The following is a 24,391-nucleotide window of genomic DNA, read 5'->3' as shown; positions in this document are numbered from 1 at the left end:
AAATGAATTTACCCATAATACTTTTTGATATGTGTGGTATAATCCTTTCTAGAACTCTGAGCCCACGTAGCTACCCAAGATCCAAAAGAGTTTTGGAGTTCTTGCTGTCTTAAGTAAGTGGTTGAAATATTTCTTATTTGTTGTTTAACTTTCATCATTCATTAGGGAATTGTTTCAAAGTAACATTTAATTTTCCCTTTTCCAAGAAGGTGAAAAATGTTTGATTAGCTTATCTTTACCATACTCGACATCCACCGGAAGTTGAGGAAAACCTGGAGTTCTGAGCCATAGGGTATGTTTTGACTTCTGGAACGTAGTTCTTTACAGCGTGACGTCATTTTATTTCAAATATTACCAGTGTCCAGCACCATTGTATGCACTCTCCGGGCCAGCCTGGACTTTCTCACATCTCACTTTTTTATGGCTGCATGTTTGTACAATATCGGCAGACCACTGCTTTCTCTACACTTTGGTAATTTGCATGTGTCTGCTGACCAGCTATGAAGAGTTGTGTCACAGTGGCTCTACCTCCAGACAGTTACCTTGTTTCAGTAGAGTCACCATCTTTGTTCAGCAAGATTGCTGCAGGTGTTATAACATTCTGTTGCATTTTTTCCTCTCTAAGGAGGGGAAGTGAAAACAGAAACTTGTGTTGCTGATATTATAAAGGGAAGCACAGGCTTCCTGACCTTATGTTCATCCTGACAAAGGTGAAAGGTGTATATCTTCCAAAAGTGATTTGTTGTTAGTTCCGATCATATGCTCATTTGCTTAACTGGTGGTGAGCTCATGAAGAAAAATAACAAATCTAAGAATAACAAAATTGTCTTAGTTCATTCAGGCTAACAAAAGCACCGTAGACTGTGGGGCTTAAACACCAAGTGTGTTTCCCACATTCCTGGAGATCAGGGAATTCAAGATCAAGGTGGCAGCAGATTTGGTGTCTCTTGAGAGCCTTCTTCCTGGTTTGTAGACAGTGTCTTCTTGTGTCTCTTTGCATGATGGAAGAAGAAGGGAGCTCTCCAGAAGTGCTTTAAGGACCCTAATCCCATTCATGAGGTCTCCACCCTCGTGGCCTAGTCACCTCCCAAAGACCCTACCTCCTAATGCCATCAAAACAGGAGTTAGGATTTCAGCATACGAATTTTGGTGGGATATAGACCCTCATTCCATAATAGAAATACATTATTAAATGATATGTCTGAAACTCAAAGTATAATGCAAAATTTTGACTTTTTTTTTTCCTTTCTGGGAATAGAATCCTCCTTGTAACATAAGTTTATCATTTGACCTGCACACATTTAACAGATTCCTAGAATGAGTATAGATGCTGGATACTTGTTTGTGTTTGGACCTAAATGCCAAAGTATACTTTAAATAAGTATAGACAGGTTTTTTTCCTTTAACTTTTTTGTTTGGGGTTAGCCTTGTTGGTAGACCCTCTGGGACATATATGAGAGATCACTTGTTAGTTACTGAAGCCACAAATAAGTAATTGCAGCTTCAGAGCAAGATCTGGAAGCCACTCCCATTAGCTGCTTCATGTTGGACTATTTACCCATAGTCTTCACCTCGTCTCTGCTCTCTGAACCCCTGGCTAACCAGTCATCGAGTCAAATGCTAGAGGCTTTGCTTTTCCTTTCCTTAGGGATGTTTCCACATTCTCTACTAGGGTGTTCCTTGGATTTGTTCCTAAGTAATACTGTCTTTCCTGTAAACCTCTGAAAGGAATCCAGGGGGAAAAGGCTAGAAAACTGAAAAGGACCATTTTTATGCAGGTGCTTTCTGCAGCCTTACTTTTGGGGCCATCAAAAACACAGTTCTTAGGTGGCCTCATATGTTCTTTGCATATCTGGCCTGTGGGTTCTTTAGCCTGTTCCAAGCAGAGTTTTGCCAAAATGAAAATGACAACTTACATGCTATGATACTTTCCAAACAAATCAGGGCTTTTATTTCACCATAAAACTGTGTCAGATTTCATTGTCTAGTGCACCCTCTGTGATTTTTATCAAGGGTTTCCTCAATATAGGTCATGAAAAAGTAATGAAAAAGATTGCCATAAAGCTGCTAGTCTCTGATTTCTTAAAGATTGCTGTTACATTATTTTATTGGAGTGTATTATATGAACATATTACCTGTTTGGCCAGGTTATACCTTAATGATTCAATGTGAGGAATTCTACTTGGCCTCATTATCTGACAAGCATATTTCTTTATTTTTATTTTTATTTCCCAGGCATGTTTCATATATATATATATATACATATACACACACACACACACTTTATGTTCTAGGGTACATGTGCACAACGTGCAGGTTTGTTACATATGTATACATGTGCCATGTTGGTGTGCTGCACCCATTAACTCATTTACATTAGGTATATCTCCTAATGCTATCCCTCCCCGCTTCCCCCCACCCCACAACAGGCCCCAGTGTGTGATGCTCCCCTTCCTGTGTCCAAATGATCTCATTGTTCAGTTCCCACCTATGAGTGAGAACATGTGGTGTTTGCTTTGCTGTTCTTGCGATAGTTTGCTGAGAATGATGGTTTCCAGCTACATCCATGTCCCTACAAAGGACATTAACTCATCCTTTTTTATGGCTGCATAGTATTCCATGGTGTATATGTGCCACATTTTCTTCATCCAGTCTGTCATTGATGGACATCTGGGTTGGTTCCAAGTCTTTGCTGTTGTGAATAGTGCCACAGTAAACATATGTGTGCATGCGTCTTTATGGCATGCACATCTTTATAGCATGATTTATAATCCTTTGGGTATATACCCAGTAAAGAGATGGCTGGGTCAAATGGTGTTTCTAGTTCTAGATCCTTGAGGAATCGCCACAGTGTCCTCCACAATGGTTGAACTAGTTTACAGTCACATCAGCAGTGTAAGTGTTCCTATTTCTCCACATCCTCTCCAGCACCTGTTGTTTTCTGACTTTTTAATGCTTGCCATTCTAACTGGTGTGAGATGCTATATCATTGTGGTTTTGATTTGCATTTCTCTGATGGCTAGTGATGATGAGCATTTTTTCATGTGTCTGTTGGCTGCATAAATGTCTTCTTTTGAGAAGTGTCTGTTCATATCCTTTGCCCACTTTTTGATGGGGTTGTTTGTTTTTCTATTGTAAATTTGTTTGAGTTCTTTGTAGAATCTGGATATTAGCCCTTTGTCAGATGAGTAGATTGCAAAAATTTTCTCCCATTCTGTAGGTTGCCTGTTCACTCTGATGGTAGTTTCTTTTGCTGTGCAGAAGCTCTTTAGTTTAACGAGATCCCATTTGTCAATTTTGGCTTTTGTTGCCATTGCTTTTGGTGTTTTAGACATGAAGTCCTTGCCCATGCCTATGTCCTGAATGGTATTACCCAGGTTTTCTTGTAGAGTTTTTATGGATTTAGGTCTAATATTTAAGTCTCTAATCCATCTTGAATTAATTTTTATATAAGGAGTAAGGAAGGGATCCAGTTTCAGCTTTCTACTTACGGCTAGCCAGTTTTCCCAGCACCATTTATTAAATAGGGAATCCTTTCCCCATTTCTTGTGTTTGTCAGGTTTGTCAAAGATCGGATGGTTGTAGATGTGTGGTATTATTTCTGAGGATTCTGTTCTGTTCCATTGGTCTATATCTCTGTTTTGGTCCCAGTACCATGCTGTTTTTGTTACTGTAGCCTTGTAGTATAGTTTAAAGTCAGGTAGCATGATGCCTCCAACTTTGTTCTTTTGGCTTAGGATTGTCTTGGCAATGTGGACTCTTTTTTGGTTCCATATGAACTTTAAAGTAGTTTTTTCGAATTCTGTGAAGAAAGTCATTGGTAGCTTGATGGGGATGGCATTGAATCTATAAATTACCTTGGGCAGTATGGCCATTTTCACAATATAGATTGTTCCTATCCGTGATGTTCTTCCATTTGTTTGTGTCCTCTTTCATTTTACTGAGCAGTGGTTTGTAGTTCTTCTTGAAGAGGACCTTCACATCCCTTCTAAATTGGATTCCTAGGTATTTTATTCTCTTTGAAGCTATTGTGAATGGGAGTTCATTCATGATTTGGCTCCTCTGTCTGTTATTGATGTATAAGAATGCTTGTGATTTTTGCACATTGATTTTGTATCCTGAGACTTTGCTGAAGTTGCTTAATCAGCTTAAGGAGATTTTGGGCTGAGATGATGGGGTTTTCTAAATATACAATCATGTCATCTGCAAAAAGGGACAATTTGACTTCTTTTCCTAACTGAATACCCTTTATTTCTTTCTCTTGCCTGATTGCCCTTGTCAGAACTTCCAACACTATATTGAATAGAAGTGCTGAGAGAGGGCATCCCTGTCTTGTGCCACTTTTCAAGGGGAATGCTTCCAGTTTTTGCCCATTCAGTATGATATTGGCTGTGGATTTGTCATAAATAGCTCATTATTTTGAGATACATTCCATCAATACCGAGTTTATTGAGAGTTTTTAGCATGAACGGCTGTTGAATTTTGTCAAAGGCCTTTCCTGCATCTGTTGAGATAATCATGTGGTTTTTGTCTTTGGTTCTGTTTATATGCTGGATTATGTTTATTGATTAGCATATGTTGAACCAGCCTTGCATCCCAGGGATGAAGCCCACTTGATCGTGGTGGATAAGCTTTTTGATGTGCTGCTGGATTCAGTTTGCCAGTATTTTATTGAGGATTTTTGCATTGATGTTCATCAGGGATATTGGTCTAAAATTATCTTTTTTTGTTGTCTTTCTACCGACTTTGGTATCAGGATGATGTTGGCCTCATAAAATGAGTTAGGGAAGATTCCCTCTTTTTCTGTTGATTGGAGTGGTTTCACAAGGAATGGTACCAGCTCCTCTTTGTACCTCTGGTAGAATTTGTCTGTGAATCTGTCTGGTCCTGGACATTTTTTCGGTTGGTAGGCTATTAATTATTGCCTCAGTTTCAGAGCCTGCTATTGGTCTATTCAGGGATTCAGCTTCTTCCTGGTTTAGACTTGGGAGAGTGTATGTGTCCAGGATTTTATCCATTTCTTCTAGGTTTTCTAGTTTATTTGCATAGAGGTGTTTATAGTATTCTCTGATGGTAGTTTGTGTTTCTGTGGGGTTGGTGGTGATACCCCTTTATCGTTTTTTATTGCATCTATCTGATGCTTCTCTCTTTTCTTCTTCGTCTTGCTAACGGCCTATCAGTTTTGTTGATCTTTTCAAAAAACTAGCTTCTGGATTCATTGATTTTTTGAAGGGTTTTTTTGTGTCTCAATCTCCTTCAGTTCTGCTCTGATCTTAGTTATTTCTTGCCTTCTGCTAGCTTTTGAATGTGTTTGCTCTTGCTTCTCTATTTCTTTTAATTGTGATGTTAGGGTGTCAATTTTAGATCTTTCCTGCTTTCTCTTGTGAGCATTTAGCGCTATAAATTTCCCTCTACACACTGCTTTAAATGTGTCCCTAGGGATTCTGGTGTGTAGTGTCTTTGTTCTCATTGGTTTCAAAGAGCATCTTTATTTCTGCCTTCATTTCATTATGTACCCAGTAGTCATTCAAGAGCAGGTTGTTCAGTTTCCATGTAGTTGAGCAATTTTGATTGAGTTTCTTAGTCCTGAGTTCTAGTTTGATTGCACTGTGGTCTGAGAGACAGTTTGTTATAATTTCTGTTCTTTTACTTTAGCTGAGGAGTGCTTTACGTCCAACTATGTGGTCAGTTTTTGAGTAAGTGTGATGTGGTGCTGAGAAGAATGTATATTCTGTTGATTTGGAGAGTTCTGTAGATGTCTATTAGATCTGCTTGGTGCAGAGTTGAGTTCAATTCCTGGATATCCTTGTTAATTTTCTGTCTCATAGATCTGTCTAATGTTGACAGTGGGGGTGTTAAAGTCTCCCATTATTATTGTGTGGGAGTCTAAGTGTCTTTGTAAGTCTCTAAGGACTTGCTTTGTGAATCTGGGTGCTCCGGTATTGGGTGCATATATATTTAGGATAGTTAGCTCTTCCTGTTGAATTGATCCCTTTACCATTATGTAATGGCCTTCTTTGTCTCTTTTCATCTTTGTTGGTTTGAAGTCTGTTTTATCAGAGACTAGGATTGCAACCCCTGCCTTTTTTTGTTTTCCATTTGCTTGGTAGATCTTCCTCCATCCCTTTATTTTGAGCCTATGTGTGTCTCTGCACATGAGATGGGTCTCCTGAATACAGCAAACTGATGGGTCTTGACTCTTTATCCAATTTGCCAGTCTGTGTCTTCTAATTGGAGCATTTAATCCATTTACATTTAAGGTTAATATTGTTATGTGTGAACTTGATCCTGTCATTATGATGTTAGCTGGTTATTTTGCTCGTTAGTTGATGCAGTTTCTTCCTAACATCGATGGTCTTTACATTTTGGCATGTTTTTGCAATGGCTGGTACTGGTTGTTCCTTTCCATGTTTAGTGCTTCCTTCAGGAGCTCTTGTAGGGCAGGCCTGGTGGTGACAAAATCTCTAAGCATTTGCTTGTCTGTAAAGGATTTTATTTCTCCTTCACTTATGAAACTCAGTTTGGCTGGATATGAAATTCTGGGTTGAAAATTCTTTTCTTTACAAATGTTGAATATTAGCCCCCCGCTCTCTTCTGGCTTGGAGAGTTTCTGCCGAGAGAGCCGCTGTTAGTCTGATTGGCTTCCTTTTGTGGGTAGCCCGACCTTTCTCTCTGGCTGCCCTTACCATTTTTTCCTTCATTTCAACTTTGGTGAATCTGATAATTATGTGTCTTGGAGTTGCTCTTCTTGAGGAGAATCTTTGTGTATTCTCTGTATTTCCTGAATTTGAATGTTGGCCTGCCTTGCTAGGTTGGGGAAGTTCTTCTGGATAATATCCTGCAGAGTGTTTTCCAACTTGGTTCCATTCTCGTCACTTTCAGGTACACAATCAGACGTAGATTTGGTCTTTTCACATAATCCCATATTTCTTGGAGGCTTTGTTCGTATCTTTTTACTCTTTTTTCTCTAAACTTCTCTTCTTGCTTCATTTCATTCGTTTGATCTTCAGTCACTGATGCTCTTTCTTCCTGTTGATCAAGTCGGTTACTGAAGCTTGTGCATGTGTCACGTAGTTCTCGTGTTGTGGTTTTCGTCTCTATCGGGTTGTTTATGGACTTCTCTGCATTGGTTATTCTAGTTATCCATTCATCAAATCTTTTTTCAAGGTTTTTAGTTTCTTTGCGCTGGCTTTGTAGTTCCTCCTTTAGCTCTGAGAAGTTTGATCTACTGAAACCTTCTTCTCTCAACTCATCAAAGTCATTCTCCGTTCAGCTTTGTCCCATTGCTGGCGAGGAGCTGCGTTCCTTTGGAGGGGGAGAGGCGCTCTGATTTTTTGAATTTTCAACTTTTCTGCACTGCTTTTTCTCCATCTTTGTGGTTTTATCTACCTTTGGTCTTTGATGGTGCTGACATACAGATGGGGTTTTGGTGTGGATGTCCTTTCTGTTTGTTAGTTTTCCTTCTAACAGTCAGGACCCTCCGCTGCAGGTCTGTTGGAGTTTGCTTGAGGTCCACTCCAGACCGTGCTTGCTTGGGTATCAGCAGCGGAGGCTCAGTTGGAAATGCAGAAATCACCTGTTTTCTGTATTGCTCATTCGGGGAGCTGGAGGCTGGAGCTGTTCCTATTCGACCATCTTTCCCAAACATGTTCCTTATAAACCAAATAAATATTATCTCTCCTTGGCCCACTGTTTTACAACCAAGGTTGATGACTAAGTAGCTGATCTAAATATACACTGTATTACATTCATTAGACAATTTAAAATATTTGAGGCTGAAATAGATGCTAGATCATAACTACCTCTTTTTCATTTTCTTTATGAGATAAGCACATTAGTGTTTTCTTTATTATGAATCAGCATATTTAAGATTATACAGGAGTTTCACTGGCAGCAGAAAACAATCCTTAAAATGGTCACACAAGAAAACCACTCTAACTTCCTATAAGATATTCTCTAATCATTAATAATTTGATTATTCTGTTATTACCTTTTCATCAAAGACCTCTGTTCCAAAGGGATTATAGAGATATAAATAGATAAGCTACTCGACATCATGCTACCTTGTGTAAGTATACTGTAAATGAAGTATTTCAGGGATCCAAAAGATGGAGGTATTGATGTCATCTAGAGGACTCAGGGAAAGTAGGATCAAGGGAATGTGTCTTGGTTTATTTGTTCATTATTTTTAGAATAAGAAAATTGTGACCTTTTAGGTAGGCTTAAAGAAAAAAGAAATAGTGCCAATGGGGAGAATGAAGATGCAAAGAGAAGTGAAAGAAACAAAGGGGAGAAGGCAGGTGTTCCCCCAGCTCAAGAATAGAGGGGATTAGGTAAAGGGAAGTTTTGAGGTTAAAGAAGGAAAGTTGAGGGAATTCTTTCTGCTATAAATGTATAAATGTTCTCAGTAAAACAGGCCGATGTTTGCTGAAGTGACAGGGGCCAAATTTGGATTCTTGAGGAGAGAAGAAAAGGTCTGGAGTAGCCTCTGGGAAACATGGAATCCACTAGGCATGGATAAAAGTCTAGACCAGCAGTGATGAGCAGCCACATAAGAAGAGGGAACTGGAGTAGATCCTGCCCTCGCAGTGAGGTGGCTTTTTCCTTTCTGTGTTAACAAGACAGAACTGAGAAGTTGTGTTGGGTGTGGCCTAAATGGTGAATTTGCAAGGCAAGAAAGCATGGTAGGAGGTTCAGGCTAAGGACTTCCAGTGAGCACTGGGCTCTATGTGGTGCTGTGGGTATGGGAAGAGCAGAGCAGAATGGTTGCCCAGAATGACCACACAGGGTGCAGGTCAAGGAAGGGGCACGAGAATCTCACTTTCCACTGTGACTCCCTCCCTTGCCTGGCTGAGTGTCTGAACCCCAGCCTTTCCTCTTGCCTGTCCATCTCCCCACATTGCCTTTACCTTGCAATGTCTCCGATGCTCCTGGACTTTCAGCCCACAAGTGAAAATATGCAGAACAAGGAAATAGAGATCTTTTATTTTATTGAGGCTGTGGTCTTTGATGCTTTTTCTGATTTAGCTTCTCATTACTATATTTTCACTTTCACAAGTCACTAAGTTTCAATATTTAAAAATTTCCCCCTTCAGTAGCCAAAAAAAACAAAACAACAGCTAATATAGTAATAAATTTATCCTTAGCTACAGGAGATAAGCTTCAATGCAATGCAGCCATAAAGTATGGCTCCTGGACTTAGGGGAGAAGCAATAAACTTTCATAAATAAAAGAATTTGAAAATACTCCCAGCAGTAAATAAGGATAAAATATAACTTGTAACTGGCAGCACACAGCTAACAACAGAGCTTACAAAAGAAAACTATAAACTAAAATGAGAAAATGTTTGCAGCTTTTGTTGTTGTTGTTACCTTGCACCCTAGGTGGGCTGACGAGTGAGCTCACAGTGAGAAGTTTTTGACTCACCTTCTGAAATGTTATTTCTATCACATCTCTTGACACCTTCTGATTTGCCAGAGATCTGTGATAGTCGCCAACAAAACCTAGGGATACTGATGTCACGAATTTAGATAATTTTCAACAAATTTTAAGGTGTTAGAGAATGCCTTAGAAAGGAGGGAGAGTGGGGACCTCGGGACTGCATACCCCACGTTGGTTCATGAGGGTGTTTCACAGTTCTGGGGTTTATTTGACTTTCAGTCTTATTTTGTAGCTGAGCTTTCAAGAAATTTGAAGTCCTCCTGAGGTCCATCTCAGGTTTCATTTCAGGTTTTCAGCTCAGAAATCACTTGGGCAATAGCTTAAAAGAAAATACAGAGGCATTTTAGTGAGCAATGCCTTTGTTTGAAAGTCTGTTAAAGTAATGGATTATTTGTTCCCTAGAAAATTAGGGAGCAAAGAGAAGACCTCTCTCTGTGTGTGTCTGTCTCTCACTTTCTTTCTCTCATCAGAAATGATAATAAAGGGGGAAATGGAGCATTGCCAGCAGGATGAAATCAGAATTTATCAGTGCTCCCATTCAATAAATATGTATTTCCTGAGCATCTGTAATTGAAGATACTGCCTTTGTTGCTGGGAAACAGGTTAAACGCGGTCTTTCCTGTCAAGAAACTCGGAGGGTTTTGCTGCAGTAGAATGAGTTACACTTGGTAGCACGGACAGAACCCGGGAGGGTTTTCAGGGTAAGCTTGGTTTTTGAAGGCAGCGGATGATCCTCTGGAAAGGAGGACATTCCAGGGAGAGGGAAACAAAAGGAACCAAGATTGTGAAGGGCACTGGGAAGGAAAGTGAGGCTCAGAATGTAGAAAGCCTTACATGCCATTTTTAGGAGTTTGGACTTTATTGTGTCAGCTGTAGAAAGCCCTAGAAAATTTTTAAAGCAAGAAGAGACAAGATTTGTGTTTTAAATGTGTTTTATAAAGAGAAATCTCTGTTGGCGGTAAAGACAAGATGAGAGACAGATGATGAGGGCTCGAGGGAAGCAACAGAGGGACTGGTGTGGGCATTCCATTTCTAACTTGCTGTGCCTGGTACTGTCTGAAGTTTGGTTTGTTGTTTTGTTTTGTTTTGTTTTTGCTGGATTGTATAGAGAAAGACAGGCTACCACCGAAATTTAATTCTCACTTTGATGTTACTACTTAATAGCCACATATTTTTAAGCAAGGAACTGAAATACTCTCATCTGCAGAATGGAGATAACAGTAGTACCTCCTGCTCAGGGTGGTAGCAAGTGTTAACTTAAATGTTGCATCTCTATGTGTAGCCCTCAGAACTATGCCTAGTGTGTAGTATGTGCTAAATATTTTTTATCAGTTCACTGACTTATTTGTTCATTTACTCTATATGAATTTGCTGTTAAGATAATCCAGGGGAAATCGATTATAGATTGTCATTAGTAAATTTTGCTTGTGGAATTATTACCAGCATTTTTCACTTCTTTAAGTCCTCTTGGGCCAAAAATTTCTAGCAGGAAACAGGAGGGTGAGGCTTGTAAATTAAAATAGCTACTCTCCCCCCACCCCTGATGTAAAGTGTGAACAGAAAATTTTGCAAAGAATGCTGTTATATAGTGGTCCTTTGTGTCACTGTGTGTCATGGGGAACAGGGCAACTGTTAAGTGAAGCTTCAGCATTAGGAAAGTTGGGCAGTCTTTCTTTATAGTACAACTTGGTTCTATTATTTTGGTAAAAGGATTCTGATATTCCAGAACATAGTGTGAACCATATTTGCATACAAATGTAAAAACACCTTCAAAAATCCCCAACATAAAAATTTAATGACCTATCCCTTTGCTTCTCTGTGAAATAACTATAAAATGACTATATATATAAAACAACATGCTTAAATTGGAACAATAATTGTAAATCCCATGAATATAATAAAAATTGTTATGTAAGTGTACTGTATTTTTATTGTAGGTATATTTTATTATATAAATATATATTTGTACTTATTTTATAAATAACTGTAGGCTTAGTACTCAGAACAGAAATCTGATAGGAGGGGAATTATTCATTATATTTCCTTGGGCCAGGCCAGTGTTGTGTTTCTTCACCATGGTAGGGTTCTTGTGAAATAGAAAATTGGCTCCATTAGGTTATAGGAAGAATCTATAGGATGTGGGGAGAAAAACTAAATATATTGAAACTTTATCCCTTTGAAGAGCTGGGAAAGCAGTTCTTGACAAAGGGAGAGAAATACATCCCTTCTGTATAGTTGAGGTGAACAAAGCTGTCCTTGACACTAAAGGCTTTTATTGTCCCTGAAAGTGAACTCTTCATTGATAGAAGGGGTTCTTTTCTTTGATCCATCAAGATTACCAAGTCACAGGTCACCATCCCCAACTAAAATACAACATCATGAAATCATGATTAAAGTTACAAAAGCCAGTTCATAAAAGTGGCAAGAGTTTACAGATTCTGTATTTCCTCCTCTTAGTTACTAGGAGTTAAATTCAATAGCATTGAGGATTTTTGAAAGAATGCCCATAAATTATTTAAATCACAGTTTGCTTAATGAAGTGATACATTCTGAGAAACATGACATTAGGCAATTTTGTCATTGTGTGAACATCATAGAAGGTACTTGCACAAACCTCGATGGCATTGCCCATTTCAGACGAGATAGCCTATTGCTCCTAGGCTACAAACCTGTACAGCCTGTTATTGTACTGAATACTGTAGGCAACTGTAACACAATGGTATTTGTATATCTAAACATAGAAAAGGCACAGTAAAAATATGGTCTCACAGTCTCGTGGGACCACCATGGGATATGCAGTCTGTTGACCAAAACATAGTTGCGTGATGCATATATTCCCCAACTTTTTCCCTTGATTCATGGAGAAGCAACTTTGACTAGCTCATAAATTAACACAATTTTTTAACGAAATAATTTACTGAAAATATGTTTGCAGTATTGTGATTGCCTGGTCGTGTAAAAAGTACAGGTTCCTCTTCAAAGACTTTCCTCCCCGTCTAATTAGGAAGAAATAGTAACTTCGGTTAAAAGCAAAATTTATTCAAAGACCTGGGCTAACATTCTTAAATATCTGCTAGCCGTAATAAAGAAATCATGTACTTTATGTTCCTAGCTCGCACAGTTTAGCCTAAATATTTGCCCTGGCATGCTTATACTGGTCCAAGCAAGCATTAGGTCATAGCCTGTTCCTCTTCCTTATTTAAAAGTGTTTTTACCTTTCTCAGCATTCCACAAGTTACTTTCTCCTTCCTTTGTTCTCCTTTACCTTTGCCTCTTTTAAAAGGTTCTAAGTTGCTAGCCAAGCGGGACAAATACTGAATATGAGGTCCCATTCCAGCCAATGGAAGCCGGACACAGCAGTAGGGTGAACACGTCAGGTTATACACGACCCTGTCTCCTTTGTTCAGTGTACTCTCGTGGCAAAACTGCTGGCGAGTGTTTTCTGCAAAAAGTAAAAATGACCTTACTAAATAAATTTATGTTCAAGTGCTATTTCTTTACGGCACCGGGGAACAAGCATTTCAAACAGTTGTGGTTAGAATAATGAGCAAAGACTACAGAATCACCTGAGGAACGGGTGACTTATAGTCTAGTCCCAACCGTGCGAGGAACAGATGTGTGACTTCAATCAAGTAACTCACTTTTTCTGATAACAATTGTCCAGGATTCTGAGGGGCTAGTGAGAATCAAATGACTGGAAGTATATGAAAGCAACTTGAAACATAAAAAGCACTGAAGATAACTAAATGTAGTTGCCAGATATCCTTAAGGCATCATAGTAGAACAAATGGGAGTAAATGTTGATGGCATTTTTGCTTGTTTAATATTCCAGGGAACAAGGGAAACTCTCAGCCGTCACTGTACTACCCTCGGTGATGCTCTCCGGAAAGAGAATGATTTTGCTCTTATAATTGATGGGAAAACCCTCAAATATGCCTTAACCTTTGGAGTACGACAGTATTTCCTGGACTTAGCATTGTCATGCAAAGCTGTCATTTGCTGTCGGTAAGTTCTCCTTAACAGTGTCCGATTTTAGTAAGGAGTGACTTCATCCTAAGTTCTTGATTTATAAACGTCAATGAAAGTAATCCAGAGTTTGTAAAAGTTAGGTTACTTACTAACGTCTTCACTCAAGACCGGAGGTTCACAAACTGGGATGGAATTTGTTAGTTTTAAAAAGTGAGTCCTAACAATCATTAACAAGTATTGTTCCTCATTTGAATCTACAGGTTTCTTGCCATTATCTTTGTTTAAAATTCATTATCTACCTGCATTTCCACCTGGGTCGTTTCTTTAACGGTCGTGTTTTCTATATTTAAATCTTTAATCCAGCTGCTAAGACTTATTTTTGGGGAATAGCATGATGAAAGGTACAAACTGAATCATTTTCCAAATAACTGGGCTTTTTTCTGAGAGGTATTTATTGGCTATACATTCCTTTGCCTTCTAATTTATAAAATTGCCTGTATCCTAAATTAAAATCTCTTTTGAGTTATCAAGGCCTAATTCATAGAACTGCATTTTTGTAAACGACATAGCTCCAGTCCTTCCTGAGTTTTTTGTCAAGGAATCTTCCCCATATTTATGTATAAATGGTTTAAACTCTGCCTTCCTAGGACCTAAAGTAGGTTCGTGAATATGATAAATATGCCCAGGCTCCTCTTTTCTGATCACCATGAAAACTGAGGATTTCTCCTTTGTCATTCACTATTGAATCTTAGGAGTTGATCGGTCTAGATCCAAGGTAGCAGTTTCTCAAATTGCCTTCTCTTCCTGGGAGATAAAATGTTAGCAGGGATTCTGAAAGATTTATCAGAATCTGTGCTTTTGGTATTATCTTTAAAACGATTGTATGTGCTTTTATCATTTTCTTTAAAAAGACATTTACTAATAAAGTTATGCTTTTTGTACCTTTTTTGTCTGGGTTTATTCACTTAAATATTTTGTTTATGATATTATGAATTAGCCATACCTTATAGACGTTTCCTAAGTTTCAGCTGAGATATACTTTCTGAAATATAATTTAAACTATTCTCAATATCCTTTATAAGCATCATTTTAGCCTATAAAATTATACTATATTCAGAGAATTAAGAGTTGCTTATCTTTCCCAGGAGTCTAATTGTTTTAGTCATATAATTTCTTTTTCTTTTCTGTGGTATGTATTAACAAATAATATTGCTATAAAGTTCTTGGACAATATATTGTACAGATGTTTAATATTAGTCATCAGGCTCTTTGTTTCATCATAGATTGAAAATTGTTTCGACTCATTTTTACTTTGATATTCTCATGCTATTTAAAACTTACTTTTACAGTGATTTTGCTTGATTCCTTGCAAATATCTTGACTAAGTGTGACTAATGTTCAACTTTGACACTTTTCATCAGAATAATATGCCAGATTTGGTCACTTAACCACTTTCACTAATGGGATCATAAGGATCAACAAAAGATTGCTCAAAAGCGCAAAAGTGTTATGATTGCTGGCTCCTACTTGGAAACATGAAACAGAATATAAAAGTGTTTAGATAAGATGGCCAGTTCCCTAGAGTCATCTGTTATGTGCCTACTTTCTGTGTGCTGGGCACAGTGCAACACATAAAAGATGAGTAACACTTGATACCTGCTCTCCTTCATGTATCTTTCTTTTTAAGTCAAATCACAATTTGGTTTGAAAGATGTGGGAGGCCAATTTTCATATTGCAGTAATTGCAGCGGAGCCTCATTCTTAAACCATTGCTTAACACAGTACCTCCCACCATTCTTCAAGAAGTCGAACCACAAAATTAAACAATAGCAGAGGGAAAGAAAAACTAGAAAGCACAGTCAAGGGAGAAAAAATATGTTCTGTGCTTGTGGAATTCCCTCCCAAAATCCTTGTTCTGGATGCTCACAAGTCACATGGACCTCTGGGCTTCTCCAGGCCCCAGACCCCTGGGAGGGAATCACACCCTGCCATGCACGTGCGACTCAGCTCTGAAACCGAGCTTATAAATGTGTGGCCCCTTCCTCCCTCGGTTCTGTTTTATGCATATTTCAAGACCATGAGGTCCCTATGCAGACACTGAGTTTTATTTCTAAGTTTTAAGGGTTTGTTTTTTTTTTTCTTAAGTCACATATCTTTCCTCAGCTTTTTTCTTGTAATTACCTTCATACTCTGTCTTTTCCCATAAGAACTGTGGTTCAGCTTCCGGCATGTTTGAGAATTGATCTAAGCTCATAATTACATCAGTGCCACTGCCAGATTTATGTCTGTGCACCTATTTGGCCTGGTGCCTCTTGGCATTTAAACTATTGGCACAGATCATCTTCTTGTCATTTTGCTTACTGACCTCAAAGTATAATTTCCATGATAATGCTTCTATCCCTGGATAGGAATAGGTGGGTCATTCTGCGTATCATTCTTTCCAATTAAACCCAAGTGTCACTCCTCGTTTCTGGAATGATTACAATCTCCTGGCCTCAGGAAATTCTCTATTTTACTCCATTAGAAGATAGACGCTCCAGATAAATACTGATTGTTATTTCAAAATACAGTTCAGTACTGTTTCCCAAATTCATTTATGCTCATGCTGGCTTTATGGGCTTTTCTCTCAAATTTAAACTATTTTCCAATCTACTGCTTGTCATTCCACACACATGCAGATAATTCAGAATCTGATCTTCCTGTGCAGTCTTCTCTTTAGCCCTAGGTAGAGTGGAAGTAAAGGGGAAAGCCTTCCTATAACAGGTAATGAGAGTCTCTGTATTAGTTCCATCATCAGGATTGCATCAGCCACTTTCTTCCCTGATACTATCAGCACAGGCAGCAGAATGAGGCAGTTTTTAGTGTTTGCTTCATTGACACAGTTATAAAGATGAGTGTTGTCCCTCCAGAGTCTTCAGCTGAATTGAAAGAAACAGTTGTTCCCAGGCAGCAGACATTATGTCTCTCTCTTACCACTGTTTTCTGAAGGAAATTTTCAGAGACAGAACTAATCCCCCCACCTCAAATTTATTCAGGGCTCTGGAGTCCTGGTGGTTTTGGTTTCCAAAGTATAGGTTGAATGTTATGCCTCAAATATTTTTCTTAAGTATATAAAACCCAAGAAGTAGAATAAAATCTGTTCTTATCAGTCTAACAAGCACTGTATTTTCTTTTCTTTCTTTTTTTTTTTTTTGTTTTTGTTTTTGTTTTTGTTTTTGTTTTTGGAGACGGAGTCTCACTCTGTCACCCAGGGTGGAGAGTGCAGTGGCACAATCTCAGCTCACTGCAACCCCCGCCTCCCAGGTTCAAGTGATTCTCATGCCTCAGCCTCCCAAGTAGCTGGGATTACAGGTGTGTACCACCATGCCCAGCTAATTTTTTATATTTTTAGTAGAGCCAGGCTTTGGCCACATTGCTCAGGCTGATCTCGAACTCCTGAGTTCAGGCAGTCTACACACTCGGCCTCCCAAAGTGCTGGGATTACAGACATGAGCCACTGCGCCTGACCAAGTACTGTTCTTTCATAGATACGGTGCAGCTTTTGTTTTTAACATTGTGAGTATTTACCTGCATAACTTGAATAGTTTAATAGGAATCAGGCATCTAATTTCTAGTTTCTGATACATTTTCCCCACTTTTAAACTGCTCCTTTGTGGTTCTTCTTCCCCTCTACTCCCTCACTCAAGCTCACTGATTCTCATGATTTGGTGTGATCACAGATAATTTGGAGAATAAATGAAAGTTATAGACCATTCCCTCCAGAAGAAGTACACATGCACACAAACATGTAAAATTGCATGAAGCCCTTCAGGGGTTTTACAGACTCACTGAAACTCCTTGGAGAGGTAGACATAGGGAGAACAGCTTGTTCTAAGACTCATGGAGATTTATGGATACAACTGAAATCAAGGGCTATCCTGGGGAGTAACTGTACTAAATAAGTAATTCTTAGTCTCAGGGACCAGTGCTTTATGCACTCTGGTCTTATGGCCTGTATAATTGGCATTAAAGCATTTTATCTAGAGATTCACAGAATGCTTGTTCTAGCTCTACTGCTTTGGCAGTTTGGATATCTGATGGAATCTCGCTGGCCTTGGTTTTGTGACCTGTAAAATGAAGAGATTGGAATATCAGTGATTCCAGTCTTCCAGGGAACCCGGATGTAGAAAGCAAGTAAAAGTGGACCAGCTTCGTCATAGTAGGGTGGGAAATACACACAAGCCCCCTTCCTGGGTTATCTTGTCCCGGCTGGAAAGCTGCTGGCCAAAGGACCTCTCATAGCCCTTTTAGGTTTTGGATGAACCTTCCTTCTGTTGGCCACTCTGCTTGGAATAGTCTTTCTACTGCTGGGATCAGCTTAATTTGGGGAAGCATCTGTTCTACCTCTTTTGATATTCCCTCCAGAAGAGAGTGGGAATGTTGCAGTGAAGTATTACTGTGTGTTAAATAGCATGTGGTTTCTGAGGTCCTCATCAGTTCATATAACCCAGCCTTTCAAAGAATCTTACATTTTTTCTGTAGTTGTCAGTTTAGTTTAAACATATTTTGAAACTTATGTTCTGTGACAGTTGGTTGAAAATTGGCTTAGAGCCTCCAGCTTTTAGACTGTCTAGTAATCATCGTTCTTCTACATAATTTATGTACTCATGTCTTCTGAAAAGCAAAAGTTAAATTGAAGTAAGCATTTTTTCCTACTTGCAACATCTCTAATCAAAGTTTAACCCCCTTTTAGGCCATTTTCCCCAAAGTGTATAAAAAAACACTTGACTTCCGTGAGTGTTGTCATTTGGGAGTGGCATTCCAGGCAAAACCTTTCACCTTACTCCTATCAAGGGGTCCTGCAAGAAGTCTAAAGGGACACTGAATATTTGCTGTCATAGCATGAGTGCATTAAATAAAGGCAGATCTACTTCTTAAATCTTTGGAGATTGTCTTTAGCTTTAAGAATTTCTCTAAATATATGTTCTACTTAAAAAGTAGTCATAAAGTACAAATGAAGCTAATAAATGCTCAACAGACATTCCTTTAAAGAAAAAAATTTCTGAACACCATTGGATGCCAAGCAGATGTTTGGCTTTGAAAAGACTTACAAACTGTTAATGAATGTCAACCCTATATTTGCTTCCAAGAAAATATGAATAAATGTTGGAAATGTTGAGAGAATATTTCTTTCATACGTGTACAGCTAAAAGAGGACACACTGAATAAGTTTTATAACTTCATAAAATGCCAATAGTTTGCTTTAACATAATAATCGTCTGCTCAGCCCTGCCCATCTCCTTTGCTATTTCACCTTGACTGAGTAGTGTTAAAGGCACTGCAGTGGCTATATTACAGCCTGTTAGCCAATTATGATGACCACCACCAGAGAAGTTGATATTTGACAATAAAATGTCTAAAAATATATAAGAAATCTAAATGCTACAGAAGCCTACCGTAATTCAACATTTTAAAGTTTTAGGTGTGACTCCTTTTAGGTAAACCACTATCACCATTGCCCCCATCACCAGTACACACACTCACACACACACACAATCAGAACTGCAGATTACATAATTCTGATGAGATAGGTAACCTGTAATGGAAAGTACATAAAATATAAATGCACAGCTTGGGATTTTTGCAAAGTGCACACACTGCTGTGACAAGCACCCAAACAGGACCAGCCCCCAAGAAGCCCTTCATGCCCCCTTTAGTTGAGGCGCCTCCCAAAGATAACTGCTACCTTGATTTCCATCACCATCCCTCTTGTTCATTTTACTATTTTTCTGTTTTGTTTCATACTAACTTTGAATAAGCAAATATACCTTCCACAACCACATCCAAATTCTTGATGATTATTTTCTGTTTCGTAAATTTTAAATGCAGTGCTCTGTAGCTTTCTACTGAAGGCCTCCCTAAAGCTTTACAAAACCAGTACATCAGCACTCTCCTCTGTTCTTCAGTCAAATACAAATCTACCTAATAGATTGTGTACAGTTCTCCGACAGTTCTGATTTGCTAAGGACATGATGTGTGGAACCTATGGCATTTCTCTGACCTGTCAGCCTACAGACCTCACTGTGTGGGAAAGGGAAGCAGAGTTAGCTTGGTGTAACTGGTTCTCCCTGAACCCGTGATGCTTTCCAGTGATTACCTCCTTTTCAGTAAACCTATGTGAGCCATTTCGACTTAGGACAAGTTAAAGAAGGGCCTGGTGTTTTGAGCAGGGTGGGGCATATGTTTTCTGTAAAGGGACAGAGAGTAAGTATCTTTAGGCTTTGCAGGCCATACAGCTTTCTCTCTTACAGCTACTCAACTCTGCACTTGTAGCATGAAAGCAGCTCTAGATGATACGTGAATGAATGGGTGTGGCCGTGTTCCAATAAAACCGCTGTTGCCTAAATTTAGCCCTGGGGCCATAATAAAGTGTCTGTAGCTCATGAATGAACATGGAGGGAGGTAGTTAAAACAGAATTTTCCTGCAATACTGATGGAATTCTCGCTAAGGTCTCCTAGTCTCTCCAAGGAGAGTAATTTCTAGACTGTTCCTTTCTTTTCTCAAAAACTGAAACATTTCCTCATCTCTCCTCACTGGCAGGTGTCCCTTTCTCCACAATTCCTTGAAAAAAACGGACATTCTTTTTATGGTGCCAGCTGCACAATCTGGTGGCTCCATTAAACTTATCCGTGCCATTGTAACCAAGAAAATCCCTGAAAATAAGGACATGAATTTGTTTTACAATGAGATGTCAATACATATTTACATGTAGCAGCAAGAGAGAAGGGAAGAACCCAGGGCCATAAATATCTGAGCCTGCTCTGTCACTGCAGTGCCTTCCCTCTGTTCTAGGGAAAGCACCAGCAAGGTGCTAGAGGACATGCCAGCAAAAGAATGAGGAGATGTGCAAGCTAGCCATCTCCCTAGAATCTTGAAGTAAAGCAAATTGCTCTTTGATTTTTATGTGTTTTTTGTGTATTCCCCTTATCCCCAGTCCTATTCTATTTACTTCACCTTAGAAAAAATATTCTCAAGTGTTTCATATGTTCGCATCCATTTGCTGTACTTTAGTTATATATATGTGATTCTGTGAAAAATATCTATTACATGTGTATTGAATTGAAGAAAAGGTTTGCGTTTATAATGATACTCCAGTAAAAAAAAAATTTTGAGTTGGAGTCTCTGTCACCCAGGCTGCACTGCAGTGGTGCAATCTTGGCTCACTGCAACCTCTACCTACTCCACCCCCCAGCCCCAGACTTACGTGATCCTCCTATCTCAGCCTCCCAAGTAGCTGGGACCACAGATGCGTGCCACCACACCCAGCTAAGTTTTTGTATTTTCAGTAGAGACGGGCTTTTATTGTGTTGCCCAGGCTGGTCTCGAACTCCTGAGCTCAAGGGATCCACCTGCCTCAGCCTCCCACAGGGCTGGGATTATAGGTATGAGCCGCCCACCCAGAAATTTTTTTACCTTTATTTTTCTACATGTTTTTGAGACATATCCATGTCACCACAAGTAAAACAAATTTATTTTTTGTTTGTTTTTGTTTTTGAGAAGATAGAATCTTGCTCTGTTGCCCAGGCTGGAGTGCAGCCTGATCTTAGCTCACTGCAGCTTCGACCTCCAAGGCTCAAGCTGTCCTCCCACATCAGCCTCCTGAGTAGCTGGGATAACAGGCCTGTGCCACTACTCCCAGCTAATTTTTAAACTTTTTTTTTTTTTAGAGACAGAGTCTGCCTTTGTTGCCCAGGCTGGTCTCAAACTCCTGGGCTCAAGCGATCCTCCCACCTAGACCTCCCAAAGTGCTGTGATTACAGGTGTGAGCCACTGCGCCTAGCCAAGTTTGTTTATTCTTATCACTGCTTGTTATTACACTAATGCATATACATCATTTTGTTTCTCTCTTCTCATAGGGATATCACAGAGTTTTCCTCTGAATCTTTGCTACCATGAAAAGTACTACAATGTATAGCCTCTCTATGCCCCCGAGGCAAGAGGTTTTTTTAGGAGATACATATATATATGGTGGGGTGGGGGGGTATGGGAATGCTTGGCTGTGGGGTATATGTATATTTCTTTCCCATCAGAATTGCCACATTGTTCCAAAACAGCTATACTAGTGTGCCAACCCAGATCCATGGAATAGAATTGCTGATTCCCTGCCTTAATAACAATACATAGTATTACTGAATTTATAACTTGGCCAATTTGATGGTTGTGAAATGACACCTTGTTGTTTTGATTTTCATTTCTCTGATTACTAGAGAGGTTGAGCTTCTCACAGGAGTATTTACCTTTCTCAGTTTCTGCTTTTGAAATTTATTCATTCACTTACTCATTCAGCAAGTGTTTTCTGAGTGCTCACTGTGTGCCAGTAACCTTACTAAGTACTAGAAATAGAGCGGTGAACAATGGGAAAAAAATAATCCCAGCCTTCACATCATAGCTGTTGTTCAATAACATAAGTATACACACAAATATTCAAAAGACAATAATTGCTGTGTGTGTGTTTGTGTATATATGAATGGTAATAATTGATATATCTCAAATAGACATATATAAAATTAGTGGTAATGTTGCTATGAAGAAAAGTGGTACATTGAAGAGGGGAAAGGGATACTGAAATTTCTGTTGGGTTTCTTCTCTTTCTTCCTGCTTGTGTTTGAGAACTCTGTGTATTCTGGACATTGATTTTTTTTTGTTGATTATTGATGTGGCAAATGTCTTCTAGGTTGGCTCCCTTCTTAATTTTGCCTGTGATACCCTTCCTTAAACAGAAACCATTGGCTTTGACATAGTCAAACTCCACTAATTTTTTCCTTTTATGGTTTGCACTTTTTGGATATAAAGGACTTCCCACTCCTGCAATTTCTTCTGTTAACTTTGTTTGTTTTTTAATCTCACTCTGTGGCCCAGGCTGGAGTGCAATGGCACAATCTCAGCTGACTGCAACCTCTGCCTCCTGGATTCAAGCGATTCTCCTACCTCGGCCTCCCAAGTAGCTGGGATTACAGGCATCCACCACCACGCACGGCAATTTTTGTATTTTTAGTACAGATGGGGTTTCACCATATTGGCCAGGCTGGTCTCAAACTCCTGATCTCAAGAGATCCGCCCGCCTCAGCCTCAGCCTCCCAAAATGCTGGGAATACAGGCATGACCCACTGCACCCTGCCTCTTCTGTTAACTTTACAGCTTTAGTTTTTTCATGTAGGTCTTTTACACATATGGAGTTTATTTTCGTATATGCTATGAAGGAGGGGGGATCCTTTGTTACTCATTTCTGCATCATGAGCAAATTCTTTCAATAGCATTTACTAAACAATCCACTCTTTTTCCCCCTGCTAGTGTTGCCCTGTGCTGTAGTGCTCAGGAACTGAAGCTAGACTTTCCAGAGCCTAGACTCTACCTCTTAGTAGCTGAACACCAGATTACTTCTCCGATTTTAGTTTTTTTAATCTGTTTTTTGAGATGGTGTCTTGCTCTGTCGCCCAGGCAGGAATGCAATGATGTGATCTCAGCTCACTGCAACCTCTGCCTCCAGGGTTCAAGTGATTCTCCTGCCTCAGCCTCCCGAGTAGCTGAGATTACAGGCACCCCCGCCACGCCCAGCTAATGTTTCTATTTTTAGTAGAGACCTATATTTTACCAGGTTGGCCAGGCTGGTCTCAAACTCCTGACCTCAGGTGATCCACCCAACTTGGCCTCCCAGAGTGCTGGGATTATAGGCATGAGCCACCCCGCCCGGCCCTGGTTTTTTAATCTTTAAAATAGAGATAGAAATTGTTCTTCTCATAGAGTTATGAAGAATAAGTGAGCTAATACATGGCACCTATTATTAAAATGTTTGTTGCTCTATAAATGATATCTAATTTTCTCTTGTATAGCCTAATTGAATATTTCACGTGAAGTGTATATTTTGTCTGACAGTATATATTATATACTGTCATATATAAAGATTCCTCTCTGACCGTTATGGCCTCTTCTGTGTCCTGAATTTTTTGTTTGTTTGTTTGTTTTGTTTTTGGTCTGATATTTAATTTGCTAACCTGGCTTTTCTTTGTTTCATTATGTGTCTCGTCTTTTGCTTTTTCTCCAAATCGTTATGTTCAATCCTTCTGTATAATGTAGTGATTAACAATGCTGTGTCTGTCCAGCCTGAGCAACAAAGTAAGACCTTGAGTCTCCATAAAAATTAAAAATTAGCCAGGTGTGGTGGCATACACCTGTGGTCCTGAGACAGGAGGATCACTTGAGCCCCAGAGGTCGAGGCTACAATGAGCCAAGTTGGCACCACTGCAGTCCAGCCTGGCAACAGAGTGAGACCTTGTTCCAAAAAATAAAAGAATGCTGTGTCTGAATCCACACTGCTTGGGATTGAATCCTAGCTTCACCACTTGCCATTTTACCTTAAACCTTAATAAATATTGTTTCTCCATGCCTTGGTTTCCTCGTTTGTAAAATGGTGACAGTAGTAATTTATGGGATTGTTCTGAGAATTCAATGTGTTAGGTGCAAATAAACATTATATTAACTGTTATTGTAATTGTTGCTATATTGGACCTCATTTCTTCCCATTTGGACCTCATTTCTTCCCATTTATTTTGGTTTCTGTCTATTATGATTTTGTTTCTTTTTTTTTTTTTTTTCCTCCCCCTAACTTTCACTCTCTAGATCAGATTTTCCTATGCCGGTTTGAAACTTTTATACTTTATTCTATTTCTTGTGTTTTGGTAACTCTATTTGTGCTAATTTTTCCCCTTAAATGTCCATATGTTCTAGTATATCTTCCTTTCCTGCCCCCACCTCTCCAGTAAAGAGATAGGAACTGTAGACAGTGATTTTGTGTGTGTATCCAGGGTTAGTCTGATCTTATATTTTTGTAAGTAAGCTCCTTTTTCTCTCCAAAAGCTTTTAGAAATTTTTCTTATTCTTTAACCATAATGTGTCTAGGTATAGGTGTCATTTCTTATCTATGTTTTTGGCCCTGTGTGAGCC

The 24,391-nt window shown here is 39.1% G+C and overlaps 1 protein-coding gene across 9 annotated transcripts in view; it reads left to right on the top strand.

Moving 5' to 3' along the window:
- ATP8A1 (ATPase phospholipid transporting 8A1) overlaps positions 1 to 24,391 on the top strand; it is a 266,665-nt gene that overhangs the window by 175,716 nt on the left and 66,558 nt on the right. For 6 of the 9 annotated variants that reach the window (XM_065544954.1, XM_005554786.4, XM_005554787.4 and 3 more), the window contains one exon: positions 13,274 to 13,446. The exons of the other annotated variants lie outside the window; for them this stretch is intronic. In XM_065544954.1, coding sequence (XP_065401026.1) covers positions 13,274 to 13,446 — 173 coding nt within the window. The remainder of the gene's footprint in view (positions 1 to 13,273; positions 13,447 to 24,391) is intronic. 9 annotated transcript variants of the gene reach the window in all.

The sequence above is a fragment of the Macaca fascicularis genome, chromosome 5, assembly GCF_037993035.2.
Source record: "Macaca fascicularis isolate 582-1 chromosome 5, T2T-MFA8v1.1".
Lineage (NCBI taxonomy): Eukaryota > Metazoa > Chordata > Mammalia > Primates > Cercopithecidae > Macaca > Macaca fascicularis.
This window is presented reverse-complemented; position numbering and strand designations above follow the sequence as displayed.